Source organism: Aquarana catesbeiana, linkage group LG04 (genome assembly GCF_042186555.1).
Source record: "Aquarana catesbeiana isolate 2022-GZ linkage group LG04, ASM4218655v1, whole genome shotgun sequence".
NCBI lineage: Eukaryota > Metazoa > Chordata > Amphibia > Anura > Ranidae > Aquarana > Aquarana catesbeiana.
In genome coordinates, this window is record NC_133327.1 from 267,970,304 (window position 1) to 267,994,628 (window position 24,325).

Here is a 24,325-nt window from a genome sequence, read left to right on the forward strand (position 1 = left end):
TGTGTGTCTGTGCATGCGCGTGTGCGCATGCGTGTGTGAGCGTGTGCGCATGCGTGTGCGCATGCGTGTGTGTGTGCACATGCGTGTGTGCGCGCATGCGTGTGCGCGCATGCGTGTGTGTGTGCGCATGCGTGTGTGTGCGCGTGCGCATGCGTGCGCGCGCATGCGTGTGTGCGCGCATAACGAATCACCCAATGGACGTTTTTTGTTTTTTCCTTGCATCTATGCGTTTTCTGGCATCTATGTGTTTTTTGTTTTGTTCTTGCATCTATGCATTTTTTTTCTTTCATCCATGCGTTTTTTGGCATCTATGCATTTTTTTGCATTTATTTTTTTTTTTGTTTTTTTGCTCTGCGGTTGTTTCCTATGCACACACATGTATACCTATTTACTTTATTCTGTTTGTTATCCCCACATATTGATCCAGTGATCATTTTTTAAATGATTCACTTTTAGTGGCATCTGCTACTGAGGAGCAAAGTATGGTCTGACCGTTTTGTTCCATTTTATACATATTTTTTCATTGATTTCAAGTTTCTTTCCTTTTATATATACTTGCTGTATTTGTCTTGCCGTTTTTCGTGAGCGGGCTGCATCCCGCTCTGTCTTTATGTTTACTGTGCAGTTCTATGCCCATGGATCGCACTACTTCCTGGGATGCTGCAGCATTTTTTTCTTTCCTTATCACCACCCATAGCCCCACCCACAGCTCCGCCCATAAACTATAAGAAGCTCAGCTTCTACAAACCTGTTCTTGGCTTGAAGAAGGAACCAATCAGTAGTTCCGAAACGCGTCCCATTTTGATGACATATTTCCCGTTTGCGGTCCATGCTGGTTGTTGACCCCTCCCTCGGACGTAATTTCCGGGATTCATGCTCCATGCTGAATCAGACGACATGATTGCTTCACCAGTGTTCCCAGAGCCTGGGGTGTTCACCTGCTGGTTATCCTGGGACCTTCTGCTGCTGCATATCGTTATCCCTGGAAAGCTGTGATACACTGGGACCTCCTGATGCCGGATCACCTGCTTCATACATCCATGTTATGCCTCTTCTTATCCTTGATTCTGTAAGTGTTTTCAATCTTGTTTGGGGTTATTAAAAGTTTTATTCTGCACTTAGAGGCGCCTTTTTTTCTTTTATCTGTTATAATCAGAAGATACAGGTCTGTGAGAGCCAGAAATCTTGCTTGTTTGTAGGTGACCAAATACTTATTTTCCACCATAATTTGCAAATAAATTCTTTCAAAAATCAGACAATGTGATTGTCTGGATTTGTTTCCACATTTTGTCTCTCATTAGGTGAGGTATACCTACGATGACAATTACAGGCCTCTCATCTTTTTAAGTGGGAGAACTTGCACAATTGGTGTGTAATATATAATATAATAAGCATGGGGGCATCCGCCCCAAAAGTTAGGAGCAAATCGCTCCTCCACCCCTGCTTCGGCATATATAATCTTTTTTTAACTGTGGTGGTGAAATCACCTACAGCGCTGGAGTCACGGCTTTATGTATCTATGTATCGTGGGAGCAAATGCTGTTGCTGTCAAGATAAATAAATCCACGCTGCCGCTGAATGGCATACCTGCTAAGCAAATGATGGTTAACAATATAACAAACATTACAGTATAACATACCATATCTGCAAAGCAAATACAATAAAACATAGTAAAAATAAAATAGAACGATATAGAATAGTGAGCGAACAGTAGAGCACACAGTAGAGAGCGAACATAAGAGAATAGAGAGAGAGAAGAAAAATACAACCACAACTATTTTTGACTTTTTAATTTTTTTTTGTGTTTGTGTGTGTTTTTTTTTTTTCACTTTTATAAAAACTGTAAAAAAAAAAAAAAAAAACTAAAAACTGAACATTGCAGATTAGGGTCTCAAAATGTGATGGCCATCACATCTTTCGAGACCCCGAGACCCTGTGTACGTGTGCTATGACTGTGGTGCTGTACCCTAAGCTAATACTCAACTAGTGTGTGATAGCGTTCGAAACAGTCACCAATGCAAAGATCAGGTTGGACAGGATAGGAGGGACAATAAAAGCGGGTGTCAGGCCTAAATCCGCGCTTTCTACAGACACGACATCTTCTTTGGGGTGTTCTTTGGGTAGGGGTACCAGAGAGGACATGCGGAAAATGCCTCTCATGCAGCCGGCTTACTGCATTTGCGTTGGGAAGTTGGGCCAGAGCACCGTCTGGACACAGAAGGGCTCTGATGATCTCTTCCTGGAATTTAAGGAAGGATCCAGTTCGTCCTGAAGCTCTGTATAGCAGATGAGCGTTCAGCAAAGCCAACTGAAATAAGTATACAGACACTTTTTTATACCAGCGTCTGGCCTTACGGGCAATTAGGTACAGCGCCAACAACTGGTCGTTGAGGTCCACCCCTCCCATATTGAGGTTATATTTGTAGACACAGAGGGGTTTCTCCACACCAGTCGCCGTAGAAATTTGGACTGTCGTGTCTGCGTGAAGGGAGGAAAGAACGAAAACATTGTTATTATCCCTCCACTTCACTGCAAGCAAATTACTACATCTCAAGCAGGCTCTCTCCCCCAGCCTAAGACGGGAATCTACAAGCCGCTGGGAAAAGCCCCGGTGATTAGATCGCACGGTGCCACATGCGCCAATTTGATGATCAAACAAGTGACTAAAAAGTGGCACGCTTGTGTAATAATTGTCCACATACAAATGGTACCCCTTTCCAAATAAGAGTGACACTAAGTTACCAGCGCTTCCTATGTAGTCAGGGCAGTTCGGCGGCTCTACGTGACTATCTCTTCCCTCGTAAACCATCAAACTACATGTATAGCTTTGCAGTCTGGGGGTCACTTCAGGCTTATGTGATGGTATCCAGAGAAGCTCAGGAGTGGTGTTGTGCACATCAGATCAAAGGATTTCTTGTTGGAATTTCTCAGAATCACCAGGCACCAAAAAAGGATAAAAAAAATGGAATAGTGAAAAGTACCGTTTGAAAAGGGATTGATTCCATATACAAATGGGTACTTACAAAATAGTTAATAGATAAAAACAGGCATGTAAAGGGATTAGAGATGGATCCGGACGCTGCTCACAGCATGCGTTCCAAAGAGCAGGAAATGACGTCAGTGGCACCGGAAATACGTCGACGTGTTTCGCCAACCTACAGGGCATTATCAAAGACCTAATTCCCAGCCCACTCGACCGTCTTAAAGGAAAGGAGGAAGCATCCCCCACACAGAGGACTAATCACCATCCACATGGGATGGTGATGTGGATGGTGATTAGTCCTCTGTGTGGGGGATGTTTCCTCCTTTCCTCTATTAAAGACAGTCGAGCGGGCCAGGAATTAGGTTGGCGAAACATGTCGACGTATTTCCGGTGGCACTGACGTAATTTCCTGCTCCTTGGAACGCACGCCGTGAGCAGCTCTAATCCCTTTATATGCCTGTTTTTATCAACTATTTTGTAAGTACCCATTTTTATATGGAATAAATCCCTTTTCAAACGGTACTTTTCACTATTAGTTCTTTTTTTTATCCTTTTTTGGTGCCTGGTGATTCTGAGAAATTCCAACAAGGAATCCTTTGATCTGATGTGCACAACACCACTCCTGAGCTTCTCTGGATACCATCACATAAGCCTGAAGTGAACCCCAGACTACAAAGCTGGGGGTTATCGCCATTTGGTGAGTGGGGACACATGTGGGGGTGGCGTTTCTGCACCTGAAAAGTCCTGGAGCGTCTGTGGTCCATTGCACTTGGAAAGTTTTTTTTTTTTTTCCCCATTGCGGATCAGAACATTCAGCACATTTATTTGGACTTTTACATGTTTTTTGCTTTGTATATTCACATTTGCACTCATCTACACTTGGTTGCACATGTTTAACATTTGCGAGCGCCACATTTTGATAATTTTACATTTCTAGTGAGTAGCACTGTGTGGCAGCTGCTTTAGTTTTCTTTTTCACTGTTTTTTCACCAGTGAGTGTTTAAATTTTATATTATTCAGTACTGGCTCTCTGCTCCATTAGAGGGACCTGTGGTTCTTGCACCTCAACGACAGCAAAAGATCGGGGGCCTGGTACATCTGACCTTGGCAGGGACCACAACTCCGTTGTCAGAGCTATCTGTCAGGGTGTCACTGCTGTCTACAGGTTCATATTCTGAGCCTGAATCTGACAGATGAGTGACTTCCTCTTCACTATCTGTCATGGTCAGAAACGTGTAGGCCTCTTCACTACTGTACCTTTGATTTGACATTTTGGCCTCTAAATTTATTGGTACAGTAGTGAGACTCACAGGTAAAAAAAGCTCCCGACTGTTAGCGACTGATTCAAATGCTACCAAAAAAAAAAAACTGTTAGCATTCGCAGGGATCAGGCCTGACTCTGCGAACACTGCAGTGTGTGTTGTGTTTTGTAAGTGACAGTGATCGATTGATACTGCACTTGGGTGGGCGAGGCTGGGCGGAGGGGCTAAAACGCAGGTGCTAGCAGGTATCTGGGCTGATCCCGCTAACGCTGCATTTTTGGGAACCCTAAACTGTTGGGGACGCTAGTATAGATCTGATCAGATATCGATCTGTTCAGACACTATACTACTAAGGGAGGGTATGGTGTGTTCGTGGGTGTTAGCGTTACTGGCACAACGCAGACCCTATCTGACGCTAAAACCTAACTTTGATCACCTGCTGGGTGATTAGGGTGTTAAACCTTTATTGGGTAAAATATGGCAGGTGCCCTGATGCTATAAAAAAAAAAAAAAAAAAATCTAGCTAAACTGCGTCACCCGTGACACTTATACTGTGATTGTAGGTGGCAGGGGGTAATCGAGGGGTTAAACCTTTATTGGGGGGGGGGTAGGGGGGTCCCTAAATCTATCTGGGCCTAATACTAATTGCCCTAACAATGATTAGTGTCACTAATGACACTAGTACAGCGATAAAAAAAATAAATCTGATTGCTGTACTGGGTGACAGTGACAGGTGGTGAAGGGGTTAATTGGGGGGGGGGGGGGTGAATTGTGTGCCTATGTGACAATATCACATAGGCACACAATTCAGTGCCTAGTGTCAGTGTAGTGTTGGTGCACTTGGATGTCTTCTCTCCTCTTGGTCTGGAACGAAAAGACCGACACGAGGGAGATGACATCACTTCTCCTGTCAGTGTTTACAGTTGCACAGACAGGGGAAGGATCTCATTCGTCAAGACCGATCACCAGGTCCAGGCCAGATTTCATTGCCCTGGGCCTGAGGATTGATCGGTTCCTGATCGAATCCGATCGTCGCAGCCGGCGTACAACGACGGCGATTCGCCTGCCTGTGCCATTCTACCGCAGTATAACTGAGGCAGACAGTCGGCAAGCGGTTAAGGCATTACAATGTTTCATATGGAAGAAAAGGCATAGGTGGACTTTGCAGTTCCAAACTTTTCTCTTACCTTTCCTCGCTGTAGGATACTGTTAAAAAACAGCCAGATCCAAACTTCACCCATCACGGCGAGCAGCGTTAGTAAACCTTCAAAGACCGGGTCCCTATAATAGGGGTTCCACTCCTTTGGACCTGTATAGCACCCCTCAGGAGCAACTTTAGGTAGTCCTAGTTCCTGGGGTCCAGCCCTCAAAAGAGAAGCTTACAGGCAAAACCTTGTTCTTCTATGCGAGGCCCGGGTACCATCCTGTGGCTTCAGTGGCTTGGATGGATCCGGTTGCAGAGGATATTTAAATCCAGCATGGATCCTTCCTGGAGCTCCTCAGAGCACATCTTCACTCGTGACCAACACCTTAGACACTGGCGAAAAAACTGAGGTACTTCTGGAAGGAGGAGGGGTTATATAGGGGAGTGAACTTCCTGTATTGGGTATACTAATCACCTGAAGGTGGCCCATTAAGTTATTACTTAGGCTCTGTGTCCCATGATGGACGAAAAAGAAATATGCTCAGTCACTATACTAATGACACTAGCAGGGAAAGGGTTAACATCAGGGGTGAACAAAGGGTTAAATGTGTTCTCTGGGAGTGCTTGCCAACTGTGTGGGGGTGCATTTACTGTGGGAAGGCAGAGATCTATGTTCCTGCTTAGCAGAAAAACAAGATCTTTACCTTCCCTTCTGAAAGAACTGCAATCTGCCTTGTTTACATAGGAAGACCGCCGTCCAGCTAATCTCTGGAACGATTGGTGGACATCGGGTCCGCCAGACCCGATGATTGGCTCCCGCTGTGTCCAATCACAGTGGGGGGGGCACGCCTCAGACCCGAAGTGTCAGATCACATACTAGGTATGCAATCAGGCACAGAGCGGCCGCCCTGCTGCAGTATACTGTACAATGGGGGGGGGGGGGGGGGGGGGAAATTTTCCTATAGTTCTATTTAAACTGAACAAGAAGAAGGTAGAAGCTGATTAATAACAACTGCTCCAGTTTTAGTAACCCCCCTCCCCACTTCCATATGTGTTAAAAAGATCAAACAATTCACCTTTGCAGTCTTCTGAAGGCAATCATCTGCTGTGGCACTGTAGTTACAGGGTGCTTTTCTTCCAGTATTTGCTGGCTTGGCTCTGACATCTAATTTTACAAAAGTGAGAAAAAATGGAGTTAAAAAACCCTACAAAAGGTTGCAACATGTTGGCGTTTTGACATTTTCCCATGCACACTCCTTGTCCTTATATCACTGTTCTACTTATGCCTGGTGTCAGGGTTTAAAAAGAACTAGCTCCCAGCATCCATCCATTATAAACTAAATTTCTAATCTTGAAATGTAAGGCCTCATGTACACTACTGCCGGTCAATGGACGTTTAGGAGCAATTGGGCGTTTTTTTCAGCTGCCCCTGAACTCTCCTCTATGTTATTTTATCAGTACATGTACACAGGGTCATTTATAGTCATTTTTAGGCAGTTGAGTTTAGAAGCATTTTTTAGAACACAAAAAAAAAAGCTTTCAGGACGGATGTTAAGGCATTTAAAACGCCTGTAACAGCTTGTAAATTTATTTAGCCGCGTTTCGTTTACAGGTTTTTTTTTCAAATAGCCAAAAATGAAAAACGCTAACGCAAGCGCAGCAATACGCCGCTAAACACGGCACGTAAACGCGGAAAAACGGACGTTTTAAACGTCGGCTACCATCTGTCAAGTTAAATCAAATCAGGAGAGGCTGTAAAAATGTCCCATGTACATGAAGCCTTAAAATTTCCCCTCAGGAATTGATTTTATTGTTTACTTACATCTTCTCTGTCACCGCAGAAGTGTCAGCCTTTAAAGTTCCCCTACCTTCTTCCTGAGGTCCGTGAGAATGGCACACTCAGAAACCTAGCTGTTCTTGCTGAGGCTGGAGAGAGGTCAGCTTACACAGGGAGCTGACATTTCTCCTTTGACAAGGAATAAATACAAGAAATCCACATCTATCCCTGAGAGGTGATGCTGCATTACAACACCTCAAAGCTTAAATACTTTTGCATGTACTGAATAGTTATTCAAAGAAATTTGGATTCAATTTCACATTTTTAAATGCAGCTAGAACCAGTCAGTTAAATTGACATACAGGTGCATTTAAAAAAAATTGAATATCAAAAAGTTAAATTTCAGTAATTCCATTCAAAAAGTGAAACTCCTATTATATAGATTCATTACACACAGCGTGGTATATTTCAAGCATTTTTAATTTTGACTATTGTAAAAACCCAAAATTCAGTATCTCAGAAAATCTGAACATTGTGAAAAAGTTCAATATTGTAGACTTGTGGTGTCACACTCTAATCAGCTAACAAAACACCTGTAAAAGGTTCCCTGAGCCATTAAATGGTCTTTCAGTCATTGACACCTTGCACAAGGAGGGTAAGTCACAAAAGGTCATTGCTAAAGAAGCTGGCTGTTCAGAGTGCTGTATCCAAGCATATTCATGGAAAGTGGAAAGGTGCACAAGCAACAGGGATAACCACAGCCTTGAGAGGATTGGGAAGCAAAGGCCATTCAAGAATTTGGGGGGGGGGGGGGGGGGGGGGATTCACAAGGAGTGGACTACAGCTGGTGTCAGTGCTTCAAGAGCCACCACACACAGATGTATCCAGGACATGGGCAACAACTGTTGCATTCATTGTGTCAAGCCACTCCTGAACCAGAGACAACGTCAGAAACGTCTTACCTCGGCGAAAAAGAGAAAGGACTGGACTGATCAGTGGTTTCAAGTCCTCTTTTCAGATGACAGTAAATCTTGCATTTCGATTGGAAATTAAAGTGGTTGTAAAGGATTTTTTAAATACCAAACATGTCATACTTACCTCCACTGTGCAGCTTGTTTTGCACAGAGTGGCCCTGAACATCCTCTTCTGGGGTCCTCTGGCAGCTCTCGTCGCTCCTCCCCTGCATCAGATAACCCCTTAGGAGAAGCGTTCTCCCGAGGGGGTTACCTTGCTGGCGCACCCCCGAGTCCAGCATTGGCATCCACAGACATAAATGCCAGACTCGGCCCCACCCCCTGCGTCATTGGACTTGATTGACAGCCGCGGGAGCCAATGGCTGCACTGCTATCAATCTAGCCAATCAGGACATGAGACACTGGCTAGTGCAGGTGTGCTCATCTCCGGCACAAGAAAAAAGGATTGCGGTAAAACTGGGGCACGCGGGGGCTGCTGCACTACAAGAGGTTTTTCACCTCCATGCATAGAATGCATGGAGGTGAAAAACCCACAAAGGTTTACAACCCCCTTAAGGTCCCAGAGTCTGGAGGAAGAGTGGAGAGCCACAGAACCCAAGTTGCATGAGGTCCAGTGTGAAGTTTCCACATTCAGTGATGATTTGGGAAGCCATGTCATCTGCTGGTGTTAGTCCACTGTGTTTGATCAAGTCCAAAGTCGGCGCAGCCCTCTACCAGGAAATTCTAGAGCAGCAGCCCCCAACCTTTTTGGCACCAGGGACCAGTTTCACAGCAGCCAATTTTCCCAGGGACCGGGGGGGCTATTCACGGAGTCTGTCCACAGCTCCCCTTTACTTCACAGTGCCTCTTTACATTCATGTAACGGGGACCGCTCTGTAAAGGGGGCACTGTTATATAAAGGAGGCGGTGATGTAAAGGGGGCGGCGATGTAAAGGGGACTGCACTGTAATGATTACAGTGCCCCTAGCAATCACAAGCCCCCCCCCCCCCCCCGAGAGCCCCTGCAGCCTACCCCCACCCCCTTTCTCTCTAACATGACACTTCTACAAGGCTTTTTTTCCCTCATAGAATTGGTGCAGGAACTCAAACTGAGAAGGGGGAGGGGGTGGAGAAGTAGTGATGTGGTCTGTGTCAGAGTGGGTATGGCATATTTTTACAGTGGGAGTTAAAGGGACATTGTTAAACCAATGATCTATGTATGCTATTCTGCATGTATGCTGTGCTGTCCCTCCCAAGTAAAAATCTTCCCCAGCAACACCCATCACTCACCTCGGCACCCCACCATCCGCAGCTCACCACTGTACCCCTGCCCGCAGCTCACCCCTGCACCCCACCAACAGAGAAGAATTAACTTTTATGCTAAAATAAATAATAAGTTAGACTGTCACCAGTGTTCACCTTTGTCCTCTCTCTCATCAATTCTTACTTCTGCACCCACCAGTGCTCATCTTGGTAACTAAACCCCCCTCACCACTGCACCTCAGCAATTCTCTTCTGTTACGGCACTGCAAGATTTAGAGCAGGACATCAGTTCCAAAGTGCACAGCAGGAGATGAGCGGGGATCGCATCTGTGATAACTCTCCTGCTGTGCAGCCTGGACAGCAACAGGCCACTGACTGGCACTGGTCTGCGGCCCAGAGGTTGGGGACCCCTGTTCTAGAGCACTTCATACTTCCCTCTGCTAACCAGCTTTATGGAGATGCTGATTTCATTTTCCAACAGGACTTAGCACCTGCCCATAATGCCAAAAGTACCAATACCTGGTTTAATGATCATGGCATCACTGTGCTTGATTGGTCAGTAAACTGGCCTGATCTAAACCCCATAGAGAATCTGTGGGGTACTGTCAAGGGGAAGATGAGACACCAGACCCAGCAATGCAGACGAGTTGAAGGCCACCATCATAACAACCTGGACTTTCATAACACCTCAGCAGTGCCACAGGCTGATCACCTCCATGCCAGGCTGCATTGATGCAGTAATTCATGAAAAAGGAGCTCAGAACAAGTATTGAGTGCATACTATAGTGTATTTGGACATACTTTTAAGTAGGCCAACATTTCTGTATTAAAAAAAAAATCCTTTTTTATTGGTCTTGTGTAATATTCTAATTTTGAGATAAAGAATTTAGGGTTTTCACTAGCTGTAAGCCATAACCAACATTAGAAGAAAGAAATGCTTAAAATATTACTGTGTAATGAATCTATGAGTTTCACGTTTTGAATTGAATTACTTTTGGATATTCTAATTTTTTTAGATGCACCTGTAATAGCGGTTTGTAAATCCCTGCATAGAAATTAAAACATACACTAACAAGGAACATGCTTAGGGAAAAAAACAGCAGATTGAGCAGAGGGACAGGCTCAGTGTGCTGCTTCACCTTTATGTTCTAATCACAGCCTAGTGATGGGGTGGTGATCAAACTGTATTGCTTAGCTGCAGTAGAGAAAATATGCGTTGCCATTCTGGTTGTGTTGTCTGGTAGGGCTGTTACTGGATGAAAAACAATTAAACAGGCAAGAGCTCTAATATATGCATGTCATCTGTGTATTCAGCCATTTTCTTAGAGTTCAGCTTTAAGGCTGTTCATTTAAAAAATACCCAAAACTTAAACACATGCTGATGATTTATCATAGGGCCAACAGTAGGTCTGCAGGGTTTGGGTGCAATAGGAATGAACACTGCAGCCAACTCACCTATTGCACCATGTATCAAAGTCAGCATTAAACGCAGGATCCAGTGCCTGAAGCAAAACTTACAGGCCAGCTCAGCTGCTGTAGTTTCTGGCTAAGGTTCTCAAGATGTACACAAAGGATAACCAATGTGGAAACTGCTAGCGAGCCATAAGGTTTTAAGCTGTTAGATCTTGATAGTGTCAGAAGTGTAAAAGAAAACTGGTAAGATAGAAAAAGGACACTAGCAAAAAACTGGAGCCTCATAGAATGGGTGGCGTTATATAGATAGAACCCATGCATATAACGCAATATTTATGACCCAATTCCTGTGTTCTGTAATGTACGAGATCAGGAGGTTTAGAATTCCCAGATAACAGTGTTTAGAAAAGCTAAAGGCAGGAGCACCAGTGGTAAAGGAGACCTAACACACATTACAGAGGCAACAGCAAAAGCAGGGACCATGCCCTAACCTTGCTTAATTTTAAGTGGCCAAAGTCAGATTCCAAAAGACTACACCTCATTTGAGTAACGCTCAAATGTATTCACATGTTCCACTAAACGCCAAACACTTAACATTCTCCTCCGACTGCCAAACGACCCAACCACCTTTGTAGTCATCATAACTCATCTCTATCAAGTTACAGTACAATTTGGGAAAAACAGCCTCTCATGCATAATCTTTTTAATAGATAAAAATAACATTACACACTTGACCTAAGAACTCACACGAGCTGTGCTGAAATAGTTCCAAACACCACCATCATATTACAAAAGCTTGAGAGAGGTCTATTAAATTTTATGCCAAGTCTACCAGAGTTACAGTGATCTAAGACTCATGTCTTAACATAGCAGTTCCACAAGAGAGAAGGAAACAATACTGAAGTTCACTAAATTTTTCAGTAACCTGATGGGTTCAAAATTATTTGTAGAGCTAAGAAAATGTAATAGCCATTTTTATATTTTCAAAGACACATAGGAGAAATACTGTATCAAAAATTAGATGCAAATATCAAACTCCAAAAAAAATGATGCAGGCGCAACTGAAAAGCCAGGATGTCGTTTTTTTTTTTTTTTTTTTTTTTTTTTTTTTTTTTTTTACAAGTGTCAGCACAAGTGACATTTACTACAGAACTGGATGGCACATACAAGATATGGCCTAACTAGAGTTTACTAAAATGGCAGGAGCAGTGTTGCCAACCTACCAGAAATTTACTGACAACACCCAAAATTTACTGGCACAGCCACGTTTTTACTGGCGTTTCCAAAAGTTGCAAAATTACAGTTTTAAGTGCAAACTTGAGTATTTAGGCTACAGATACAATATGCAATTAGCAATATGATTTAAGGTAGATAAGGCAAAAAAAACAAAAACATATTTCTTATTTTATTTTCAATATAGTAAGTAGCTCAAGGACATGAGGGCAAGAAATTAGAATGGGCGCACACACACATGAAATTGACTCTCACAGTGACACTGACAGCAGTGTGCAGCAGCACAGATATCTCACTGACACAACATGTCCCCTCCTGAGTCACAGTGACAGTCTCTCTTCAAGCCAAGTGGTCCCTCCAGACCAAATGGCACTGATGGTCCCGGTCCCAGCCGGCCTTGCTCCCATACCGCAGACCCGCTGGCCGCTCTGCTTGGCTCCATTGCACCATGACATCACATGACATGCTCAGGCACTGCCTCTGCCAGAGCCGCCCGATCACACTGTAGCAGGCAATCGGATGGTCTCAGCCGGCTCCAGACCAAGATGAGTGTCACAGCCATATTTTTTACTGGCAACCTTTTACTTTTACTGGCAGGAGCCAATTGCCCTTTTTTTACTGGCTGCCAGTAAAAATACTGACGGTTGGCAACACTGGGCAGAAGGATCTCCCACTAACGTGCAGCTTGCATTCATATTTTTAGCCCAAAAATGCATTACGTTACATCTTTCAATATTGAAGCTAATTTGCCATGTAGTTGTCCACCCCTTCCTGCATAACTTTGTATCATGAGCAAACACCGACATTGAACTACTTATACCAACCTCTATATCGTTTATGAACAAATTAAATAGAATTGGTCCCAGGACAGAACCTTGTGGTACCTCACCTACACTTCCAGACCATTCAGAAGATATGCTATGCAATGACTTCAAGGCATTCCTCACACCGAGTTTCCCGATGGTAGACCATGACTGTGTAATGCAATTGCCACCTGTAGTCTGCCATCTCATTGGATGACAAAGGACACATTGTTAGCACCCTGGAACTGCCTAAAAAAAAAACCTTCATTGTAGGATTGCGAGGTGTATTTTATTGAAAGCTGCAGATTTTAAAATGTTTAGAATTACTTTTGAAATGACACTGCTGTTTACATTTGTAACATTTATACTCAAGTCTAATCTACAATTGCCAATATCAGGTATAAATGCGGCTTTTTTTTTTTTTTTTTTTAAAGCAGCACTAGCAAAATGATTATGGTGGCAGTTGATTTATGTTTCAACAATTTATGGAAATAAACTAAAAAAAAATAAAAAGCTTTCTATTTGGTGATTTTTCCAGTTACTTAAAGCGGAGTTCCAGCCACCTCTGTTCCACGGTGCTCAGAATGGAGTGGGAAGCAGGTACCCCCCCGCTCAAAAGTGGCAATGGTTCAAGATGAGTGGGGGACGAATCATTCAAGAGGAACTTCCCTTTTTGGGTGGAGCTCCGCTTTAAAAAAGGTGCTGCATTATTAACGTTTACAATAAGTTACACCTTAATACACAATATTAGAACTCAGATTAAAGCGCAATTAAACCCAAAATGCAAAATATTTATTATATTGCAGCTTACCAAATCTAAGATGTGATGGCTGCAACAGATTTATTTATACTCTTTCCTTTATTTTCACTTGGTGATCTGGCCAGTATGTGTTTTTCAACATAACAAGCTGTTCTGCGTGTGCAGAAGTTAGAGATGAGACAAACCATTTAACACCGATAGGGGTACCTAATGATCAGCTTTCATTTATACAAAACCTTTATCTCAAAAATCCCAGTTTGTTAGTATATTTAAATCTGCTACTGCATTCTTTTGGACTGACAATGATGCTGTCCAAAGGTGCCCCTGTGCTCTTTCATCCAGAATGGAGGCACAAGAGGTGTGTTACAGTTGACAGCCTACTTCCTGGCTTCCCAGCTATAGAAGACTGGGAACAGGAAAAACCATACTGGACCCGATAGCAGGCCTTCTGTTAAATCATTATGCAAAATACCTAATACACTCACTTAGAAGCAGGTTATTTGAGGTCATATGTGCATAGTCCAACTATCGTTCCTAGATAAAAATTTAGCACACATTAAATAGCTGCTGAGCTGTGAGACGTACACACAATGCACTTCAAAATGGTACAATTCATAGTATAGGGAATTGAAGAATCTGAGAGGGTTTAAACTATGGTATTCATGGGAAATTAAATGCGACTTTCAACTGTACGTAAACAATCTGAAAACATACCAGACTATATGTATGTAAATTGTTTGATCTACTTCAAAAATAGGTTTTTCCTAATTACAACTGTGGCATGCCATACAGTCTCAAGTAGTACCCATAACAGGTTATTTCAAAATAATCCTATAATAATCATGGGGGTCTTAAACTGGGACAAAGAAAGGACTTTTATCTCAATGTAGTACTGCATGGTACTGTATGGATAAAAACTAAGGTATATGCTACAGAAGGTTGGAAGGAAGATATTGTCTTATATCAGAGGAGCTGTGGGAAAAAAGCATTACTCACACTTAAACTAGTTTCTCTTTACCCTATCAGAAACCATGAATCAGACTGAGACAGAAGTACACTTAAATCACACTTGTTTAATAATAAAAAAAGGTAAACAGTAAACGTAGTCAAAACATAGCCAGAGTTCAGGAATCGGAACGGATAGTCAGACAAGCCAAAAATGTCAGGGAGCCAGAGATGAGCGTAGTAGAACAGCAAGCAGGATCTGGAGCCAGAAGGAATGTCATCCAAGCAAGTCTAACAGGAACACAGGAAAGCATCTCTAGAGATGTGACCAAGGCGATGGCAGAGATCATCTGGACTGGACGGCTTAAGTAGGCAGGACTGACGAGCAGGATATAATCAACAGGTGAGTCACCATGGAGAGATAGCAGCTGGCAATTAGCCCACAGCTGAGCAGCCAGCTTTGAGAAGGAAGGGCTGAGCCCAGCCCTGACAGTACCCCCTCAATGACCCCTCCCCCTTGGAGGACCACCAGGCTTGAGGGGAAAAAAAGTCTATGAAAATCACGAGAGGACGGACGGACGACAGGGGCATGTACGTCCGAGGATGAAACCCAAGAGCATTCCTCCGGAACGTACCCTTTCCAATGCACCAAGAACTGTATGCGCCCACTGAACCTATGGGAGTCGACAATGGACTGTACTTCATACACCTCACGGTTCTCAACCTGTACAGAGTGAGGACGAGGCACCAAGGTGGTAAAGCGATTGCAGACCAAAGGTTTTAATAGGGAGAAATACATCCAAAATATGCATATTCGAAGGAAGGTCTAATGCGTAAGCCACTGGGTTAATCCTGCAAAGAATAAGGAAAGGCAAAAATAAACCGAGGTGCGAACTTCAGAGAGGGAACATGAAGTCGGAGGTTGCGAGATGACAGCCAGAAAACGGGGACAATCAGGAAGCAGAATTCAAGGCACTATTGTGAGCAAACTCCGCCCATGGTAAAAGGTCTGACCAGTTATGATGGTCAAAAATATAGCAACATAGGAATTGCTCCAAGGATTGATTGGCTCGTTCTGCGGCCACAGACTGTGGGTGATACGCAGAGGAGAAAGCAAGCTGAATTCCCAACTGTGCACAAATGGCTCACCAGAACCGGGAGAAAAAAGCGACTACCCCTGTCCGAGACAATCACTTTGGGTAGCCCATGTAAGCTAAACATCTCACAAGCAAAAATGGAAGCCAGTTCCTTAGAAGTGTGCAACTTAAGTGGAATACAAAGATATTTTCGAGAACCGGTCAACCACATTAAGGATAACTGTGTTGCCCTGGGAGTTGGTAACTCCACAATAAAATTTATAGACAGGTGGGTCCAGGGCCTCTCTCCATTGGGTATGGGTTGTAGGAGGCCCACTGGAAGGTGTCGTGGAGTCTTACTCTTAGCACACACGGAACAGGCAGCTACGAAGGCAGTTAGATCACAACAGACTGGGTCACCAGAATTGTTGGTATATGGCCCAAAAGAGTTGATTCTTCCCAGGGTGGCCAGCAGCCTTGGGAGAAAAGGTAAGTCTGGAGCATGGCAGTAAAGAGATACTCTGGGACAAAGCAGAAGTCATAAGGTTTCTCAGGAGGAGAATGGACCTGAGCAGCAAGAATTATGTCACCCAAAGGAGAAGCGAGACTGGTGCATACCGTACCCAGAATACGATCAGGAGGAAAATCACAGAAAACGGAACCAACTCCATCTTGGAAGAGGAGGAAAATTGTCGTGACAAAGCGTCAGCCCTTACATTCTTAGTACCGGGTAAGAATGAGACAATGTAATTGAAACTAGACAAGAAAAGAGCCCATTGCGCACTACTGGGAGAAAGGCGTTTGGCCTCAGACAAGAATGTGAGATTCTTATAGTCAGTAAGAATGAGAACCGGCACAGTAGTACCTCCGAGGAGATTTCACCATTCTTTCAGGGTTAAAAATAATCGCTAACAGTTCTCTGTCACCAATCTCTTAACTGCACTCCGCAGGTGTCAATTTCTTGGAAAGGTAGCCACAATGATGCATTGCTCTCTCAGGTAGGACGCTAAGACAGAAGGGCGCCAATTCCAGTCTCAGAAGAATCAACCTCAAGGATAAAAGGTAATGTAGGATCAGGATGTGCCAACACAGGAGCAGAAACAAAGGCAGCCTTGAGACTCTCAAAGGCCTTAATGGACTCCGGAAACCAACTCTGTGGGTTACCGTCCTTTCTGGTCATATCAGTCAGGGGCTTGACCAGAGACGAGATGTTACAAATAACTTCCGATAATAGTTGGCAAAGCCAAGAAAATGCTGCAGAGGATGTAAACCCACGGGTCAAGGCCACTGTAGGATTGCTGAAAGTTTCTCTGGGTCCATTGAAAAACCAGCAGTGGAAATGACACAACCCAGGAATTTAACCTGTTCATGATGAAATTCGCACTTCCCCAATTTACAATAGAGATTGTTCTCAGTTTCTGAAGCACACGACAGACATCTGTGTGGTGGCTCTCCAGGGACTTAGAAAAAATATGAGGATATCGTCGAGATAAACCACCACACATAACGGCAACAAATCGGAGGACATTGTTAATAAATTCCTGGAAAACTGCCGTAGAAAACTGTTACAAAGGACAAAAGGCATTACGATATACACATAATGGCCTGTTCAGGTATTAAAACATAGTTTTCCACTCATTGCCCTTCTTAATCCTCACGAGATTGTATGCCCCTCTTATATCAAGCTTCGTGAAAACCGTTGCTCCCTTGAGACGGTAAAATAACTAATCAACGGAATCGGATATGCATTCTTAATCGTGAAACGATTGAGACCCCTATAATCAATACAAGGTCTCAGATCACCACTCTTCTTCACAAAGAAGAAACCAGCAGGAGACGAGGATTTGCGGATGAAACCGAGAAAGTGCATCTGCAACATACTCCTCCATGGCCTTATCCTCCAAGACCGACAAAGGGTAACCCCGGCCATGAGGGGGTATGGCACTAGGTTGAAGGTCAATTGTGCAATCATACGACCGATGTGGAGGCAAACTACTGGCCTGACCTTTGTCAAAGACACTGCTAAAATCGCGGTACTCCTCTGGCAGGGATGAGTGAAGAGGCGCACAGGACCCTGGGTACCTTCTGGAAGCATGTCTTATTGCATTGCGAAGACCAGGAGAGAACCTCAGCACGGAGCCAATCAAAAGAGGATTTGTGCCTCAGTAACCAAGGATAACCAATAACCAGAGGAAATAACTTGGAATCGGATTATCTCATGATGAAGAGCCCCTATGGCCATGGACAGCGGAATAGTCTCATGAGTCACATGGGCAGGCTGTAGAGGTCTCCTGGCAAGAGCCTCAATGGCAAGTGGAGTGTCACGCAGCTGCAGCAGAACCGAGTGCTTTGATACAAAGGCAGCATCTATGAAAAGGCCTGCAGCCCCAGAGTCAATTAGAGCCTGTATCTCAACGGACGACTCAGCCCAAGAAAGGGTAACTGAAACCAGGGGCTTATCCTTCTGGATAACTGGGGACGAAACAATGACACCTAAGGTCTGTCCGTGACAGTACCTGAAGGTTCGGGTGTTCCCTGGACGGGTAGGACAAGACTTCAAAAAGTGACCTGCCTAGCCTCCTAAGGGTTCTCTCATCCGCAGTGAGACGCATGAAGCCCAAGTGCATGGGTTCATCTTCACTGACCCGTACCAGGAAGCATGGGAGTTGAGGGAGGCAAGGACGGGACTACAAAGTTCGGAGACAAATATACAGGACGCTTCCGCAAATGCTCCTTAAAAAGGGAGTCTCTCTCGGAGTCTGGAGTCAATGAGTATTACTTATTATTAATAATAAAAAAAAGGTTAACAGCGTAAAGGTAGTCAAAACATAGCCAGAGTTCACAAACTGGAACGGATAGTCAGACAAGCCAAAACGTCAGGGAGCCAGAGAACAGCATAGTAGAACAGCAAGCAGGATCTGGAGCCAGAAGAAATGTCAGCCAAGCAAGTCTTTAACAGGAACACAGGAGAGCATCTCTAGAGATGTGACCAAGGCGCAGGCAGAGATCATCTGGACTGGATGGCTTAAGTAGGCAGGACTGACTAGCAGGATATCATCAACAGGTGAGTCACTGTGAAGAGATAGGAGCTGGCAATTAGCCCACAGCTGAGTGGCCAGCTTTGAGAAGGAAGGGCTGAGCCCAGCTTTGACACCTACATCCCAAACACCACAGTTAATTTGAAAGGGAAATTTATATGGCAACTCCCGCTTATCAAGTAGTACTTTCATTGATCCAAAGATATGTCTGTTAAACATATTGATAAGGAATTCATACCCACAGAAGCCTGTGTCCCCATAATTAGACTCATATCACACACAAACTCCTTGCTCAAAAATAGATATCCCCCTTACCCCCCCTACACTCGATAAGTGGAAAAATCAAGTTAATATCAATGTAGCTGGGGGAAAAAAATGGTATATCAACACATAAATTGTCCTAACAAGTTTGAGAAACTATGGAGCCTATGGTTAGCAATACTAGGATTAACTCCACCCTCCCTCTAGGTACATAAGATTATTCTTGTAAAGCAGGGGTAGGCGACCTTTGAGAGGTGGAGATCTACCTGGACAACATGGAAAAGGCCTAAGAACCCCAGACTGTGGTGCCTTTTAAAAAAAAAAACAAAAAAAATAAATAAACACAAGACCCCAATAAAAAGACAGTATAAAGAACACTGTGCATCACCGTAGTGCCCCTCCCTCACTTTTCCCCCTATTGTAGTGTCCCCTGACACCACCACCCCCCCCACACAAAAAATAGTATCCTCTAAACCCCGCCCCCACAGTGGTGTCCTCTGCCCCTTCAAATCACCCCCCACAGTAATATCCTCTGCACGCACACACACACACACTGCTCTGCCGCCCAACACATCACTATCCCACTGCAATGTCTTCTGCCCCCTTCAAATCATGCCCCCTCCCCCCACAGTAGTGTCCTCTGAACCCCAATAGCAGTTTCCTGCACCACCCGGCAGTGTCTTCTACCCCCCTTCCCTAGCAGAGTTTATGTTTTTTGTCCCATTTATATTACACCCCCCCCCCCCCCGCCAACCACAACAGTGCCCCAGCTCATAGCTTCACTTTCCTACTTTACACAGGTGTACAGCAGAGCGGAGAGAGGCAGGCATCAGTGCCGGACAGAGAGTAGGAGCGGGAGCTGCCAGACTGCACATTTTTAGATTAACAAGCTGGTGATTGGTTGCTTGAACACGGCGGTCCAGGAAACCAATCAACTGCTGGTTAACCGGGGTAGCTCTCACCCTCTCTCCAGAACTAGCTCTGGCTCCCTGCTCTACTATAATGAGTGGCGATGGCTGAGAAGGATCTGCAAAGCAGAGATGTGCAGGAGATCTACCAGTTGCTTGCCCACGATCGAAGGGTTGCCGACCTGACTTAAAATATGTATATGAGAGTTATTCTACAGAGTAGAACAGTATTGAACCTCAATATAGGACTAAAATTATACTGTATAACTGAATACTAAAACAATATATAGTAAACCAAAACAGCTTTATTGAAAGGCAGGCCAAGCAAAAAGTGCAGTTGTTAGTTGAGCGTTCAAAGTCCCTACGGATTTTACTGTAAACTTTTATCAAGAAGTAACATTTGTACAAAATGTGTTATGGGCAACATATAACAATATTACAATGGCAAAGTATTTGTAAAACCTGGAATGTTAGTTTGATAGATTTTTGTTTCTGCATATGATGGGTGGAAACAAAAAAGTTGTAAACGTGCAATGAAAATTTATCTGATTAAAAAATAAGGCAAAAAAAAAAAAAAAAAAAAAAAAAAAAAAAAAAAAACATTGTTACAGTTACATGTCCATCCCTAAAATAAACTGTTCGCCAATCTCAGCCTAGCACATTCACATTGTAAAACTTAAACAGCCACAAGCCCAAGTTTTGCCAGACTATAATGTCTCTGGGATATATTACTCATTGTGTAGCAACTTGGGCAATCCTGTACATTACTGGCACCTCGATTTCCTAAAAGGCCACGCCTTGGGCAATCTGCCAGTATATTGTTCATTATAAATTGTTCCATTCCTGCATGGAGAATATACCAAATCAGCTAGAGCTGTGCCTTATCTGAAAGGTTCATTTTTTTGGATACATAAGATGTAACAGAATTGAAGGACTGACCCCAGTGGGATTTCATCATAGAACCTTTAAGGAAATAATGTACTGTGTCCCAGCTCACACAGGATGCTTGCTTTAAATGTTTTTATTACAGTTGTCAAGTACTGGAAATCCAAGCAGTGTTCAGCCTCACCCTTCGACTCCTAACACTAGTATATACAGCAACAATGCAAAGCAAACACATGCAATTAGGGTCGGATGCAAGATAGACATGAAAAGGCATGACTTCAATGAGGTTTGGGTGGATTAAAAAAAAAAAAAAACACATCCATGCTGCAGCTACCCCCCACAGACTCCAAGTTTGACAACGGAGCAATCACATGACCATTGACTGCTCAGTTCTCAGTCACCTCTGAGCAGAGAACGGTGACTGTCAGTCACCGCTTTCTGCTCTGCCTCTCCAGCACCAGGTAAGAGGGAGCAGAAGCAGCTAGCTTCAGCTCTCAGCCGAAAGCCAGAGCCAGCTGTCAATTAGGTAGCTGGGAAGATCCCAACAATATGGCCGGGACAACCTGGAGCGGCTCTGTGAATGCAAAAGTAAGTACACCCTAGTGACCCACTAGGAAGAAGACCAAAAAAAAAAAAAAAAAAAAAAAAAAAAAAAGGACTACACTGTTGAAACAGTTAGGGTAGCACACATTGCTTGTTTACACTAGCAGTGCCCTCTGAGAAGCCTCAAATATTAACATTACATCTGGAGGAAACCAGGCACGGCTCATCACCTGCCCAAAACCATCCCAACAGTGAAGGATGGTGGTGATAGCATCATGCTGTGGGGGTGTGTAGCAGCAGGGACTGGGAGACTGGTCAGTATTTAGTGTAAGCTGAATGGAGTAAAGTACAGATATATCCTCAACGAAAACCTGTTGTACAGCCCCTAGGACCTTAGACTGGGCTGAAGGTTCACCTTTGAACAATATAATCCTAAGCATACAACCAAGACACAGGAGTGGCTTAGGGACAACTGTGAATGTCCTAGAGTGGCCCAGCCAGAGCCCTGACTTAAATCCTATTGAGCATCTCTGAAGAGACTTGAAAATAGCTGTCAATGGATAGTCCCCATCCAACCTGAGAGCTTGGGAGGATTTGCAAAGCAGAATGACAGAAAATCCCCCAATACAAGTGTGGAAACCTTGTTGGTCATACCCAAAAAGACCTGAGGCTGTAATTGCGGTCAAAGATGCTTCAAAAATGTACCGAGTAAAGGGTCTGAATACTTGAGCAAATGTGATGTGATTTCAGTTTTTTCTTTTAAATAAAATTCAGAGATTTCTAAAATTATGTTTCCACATTGTCATTATGGGGTACAGAGTGTAGATTAATGAAAAGAAAAAGGAATTTTAACAACTGCAGAATGAGACTGCGACATAACAAAATTGAAAAAAAAAGTGAAGGTGGTCTGAATACTTTACGAATGCACTGTATAGCAAAAGAGGTATAAAGAGTATACAGGAGCCACAAATCGTCTAATAGTACAGAGAATACAGAATATGAAAACAGGTCCTTAAAATTCAAAGCCTGACCAGATGACGTAATGACTATTCCAAAACTCTTATGACCAATACCACTAGTTTTAGGGGTCGCCAAACTTTCTAAGCAAAGGGCCAGATTTACGGTCCTTCAGACCTTAGGGGAACCGGATAGTGGCCAGTGAAAGTAGAAAATGCCCCACATAGGCAACCGCAGATAGGAAGGAGATGATCACCAACTTCCTCTCGCAATACAGCCCAAAACCCATTACCTCCGAGGCGGCTGCAGACTTAGACCAATCACGTGGGATGAGTCCATTGAAGCCCTGAAACTAAAGACAGGCAAATGCCCCGGCCCTAATGGCCTGTCTGTTAGCTACTATAAATCCTTTACAGACACAATACACCAATACTTCTTGAAAACTTACAGTGCCTTGTAAAAGTATTCACCCCCCCCCCTGGCTTTTTACCAATTTTGTTAAATTACAGCCTTTAGTTCAATGTTTTTTTTAATCTGAATTATAAGTGATGAATCAGAACACAATAGTCTAACTTGGTGAAGTAAAATTAGAAAAATATACATAAAACTATTTTTCAGAAATAAAAACATAATTGGCATGTGCGTATGTATACACCCCTTTGTTATGAAGCCCATAAAAAGCTCTGATGCAACCAATTACTTTCAGAAGTCACATACAGTGGGGACGGAAAGTATTCAGACCCCCTTAAATTTTTCACTGTGTTAAATTGCAGCCATTTGCTAAAATCATTTAAGTTCATTTTTTTTCCTCAATGTACACACAGCACCCCATATTGACAGAAAAACACAGAATTGTTGACATTTTTGCAGATTTATTAAAAAAGAAAAACTGAAATATCACATGGTCCTAAGTATTCAGACCCTTTGCTGTGTCACTCATATTTAACTCAGGTGCTGTCCATTTCTTCTGATCATCCTTGAGATGGTTCTACACCTTCATTTGAGTCCAGCTGTGTTTGATTATACTGATTGGACTTGATTAGGAAAGCCACACACCTGTCTATATAAGATCTTACAGCTCACAGTGCATGTCAGAGCAAATGAGAATCATGAGGTCAAAAAGGAACTGCCTGAAGAGCTCAGAGACAGAATTGTGGCAAGGCACAGATCTGGCCAAGGTTACAAAAAAATTTCTGCTGCACTTACGGTTAGTAAGAGCACAGTGGCCTCCATAATCCTTAAATGGAAGATGTTTGGGATGACCAGAACCCTTCCTAGAGCTAGCCGTCTGGCCAAACTGAGCTATCGGGGGGAGAAGAGCCTTGGTGATAGAGGTAAAGAAGAACCCAAAGATCACTGTGGCTGAGCTCCAGAGATGCAGTTGGGAGATGGGAGAAAGCTGTAGAAAGTCAACAATCACTGCAGCCCTCCACCAGTCGGGGCTTTATAGCAGAGTGGCCCGACGGAAACCTCTCCTCAGTGCAAGACACATGAAAGCCCGCATGGAGTTTGCTAAAAAAAACACTTGAAGGTCTCCAAGATGGTGAGAAATAAGATTCTTTGGTCTGATGAGACCAAGACAGAACTTTTTGGCCTTATTTCTAAGCAGTATGTGGAGAAAAGCAGGCACTGCTCATCACCTGTCCAATACAATCCCAACAGTGAAGCATGGTGGTGGCAGCAGCATGCTGTGGGGGTGTTTTTCAGCTGCAGGGACAGGACGACTGGTTGCAATCGAGGGAAAGATGAATGTGGCCAAGTACAGGGATATCCAAGGCGAAAACAATCTCCAGAGTGCTCAGGACCTCAGACTGGGCCGAAGGTTTACCTTCCAAGACAATGACCCTAAGCACACAGCTAAAATAACGAAGGAGTGGCTTCACAACAACTCTGACTGTTCTTGAATGGCCCAGCCAGAGCCCTGACTTAAACCCAATTGAGCATCTCTGGAGAGACCTAAAAATGCTGTCCACCAATGTTTACCATCCAACCTGACAAAACTGAAGAGGATCTGCAAGTAGGAATGGCAGAGGATCCCCAAATCCAGGCGTGAAAAATTTATTGCATCTTTCCCAAAAAGACTCATGGCTGCATTAGATCAAACGGGTGCTTTCACTAAAT

The 24,325-nt window shown here is 43.8% G+C and overlaps 1 protein-coding gene across 22 annotated transcripts in view; it reads right to left on the reverse strand.

Moving 5' to 3' along the window:
* The window catches only part of DIS3L2 (DIS3 like 3'-5' exoribonuclease 2), a 1,051,599-nt gene that overhangs the window by 561,956 nt on the left and 465,318 nt on the right, over positions 1–24,325 (reverse strand). For all 22 annotated transcript variants that reach the window (XM_073626503.1, XM_073626502.1, XM_073626498.1 and 19 more), the window contains one exon: positions 6,466–6,554. In XM_073626503.1, coding sequence (XP_073482604.1) covers positions 6,466–6,554 — 89 coding nt within the window. The remainder of the gene's footprint in view (positions 1–6,465; positions 6,555–24,325) is intronic.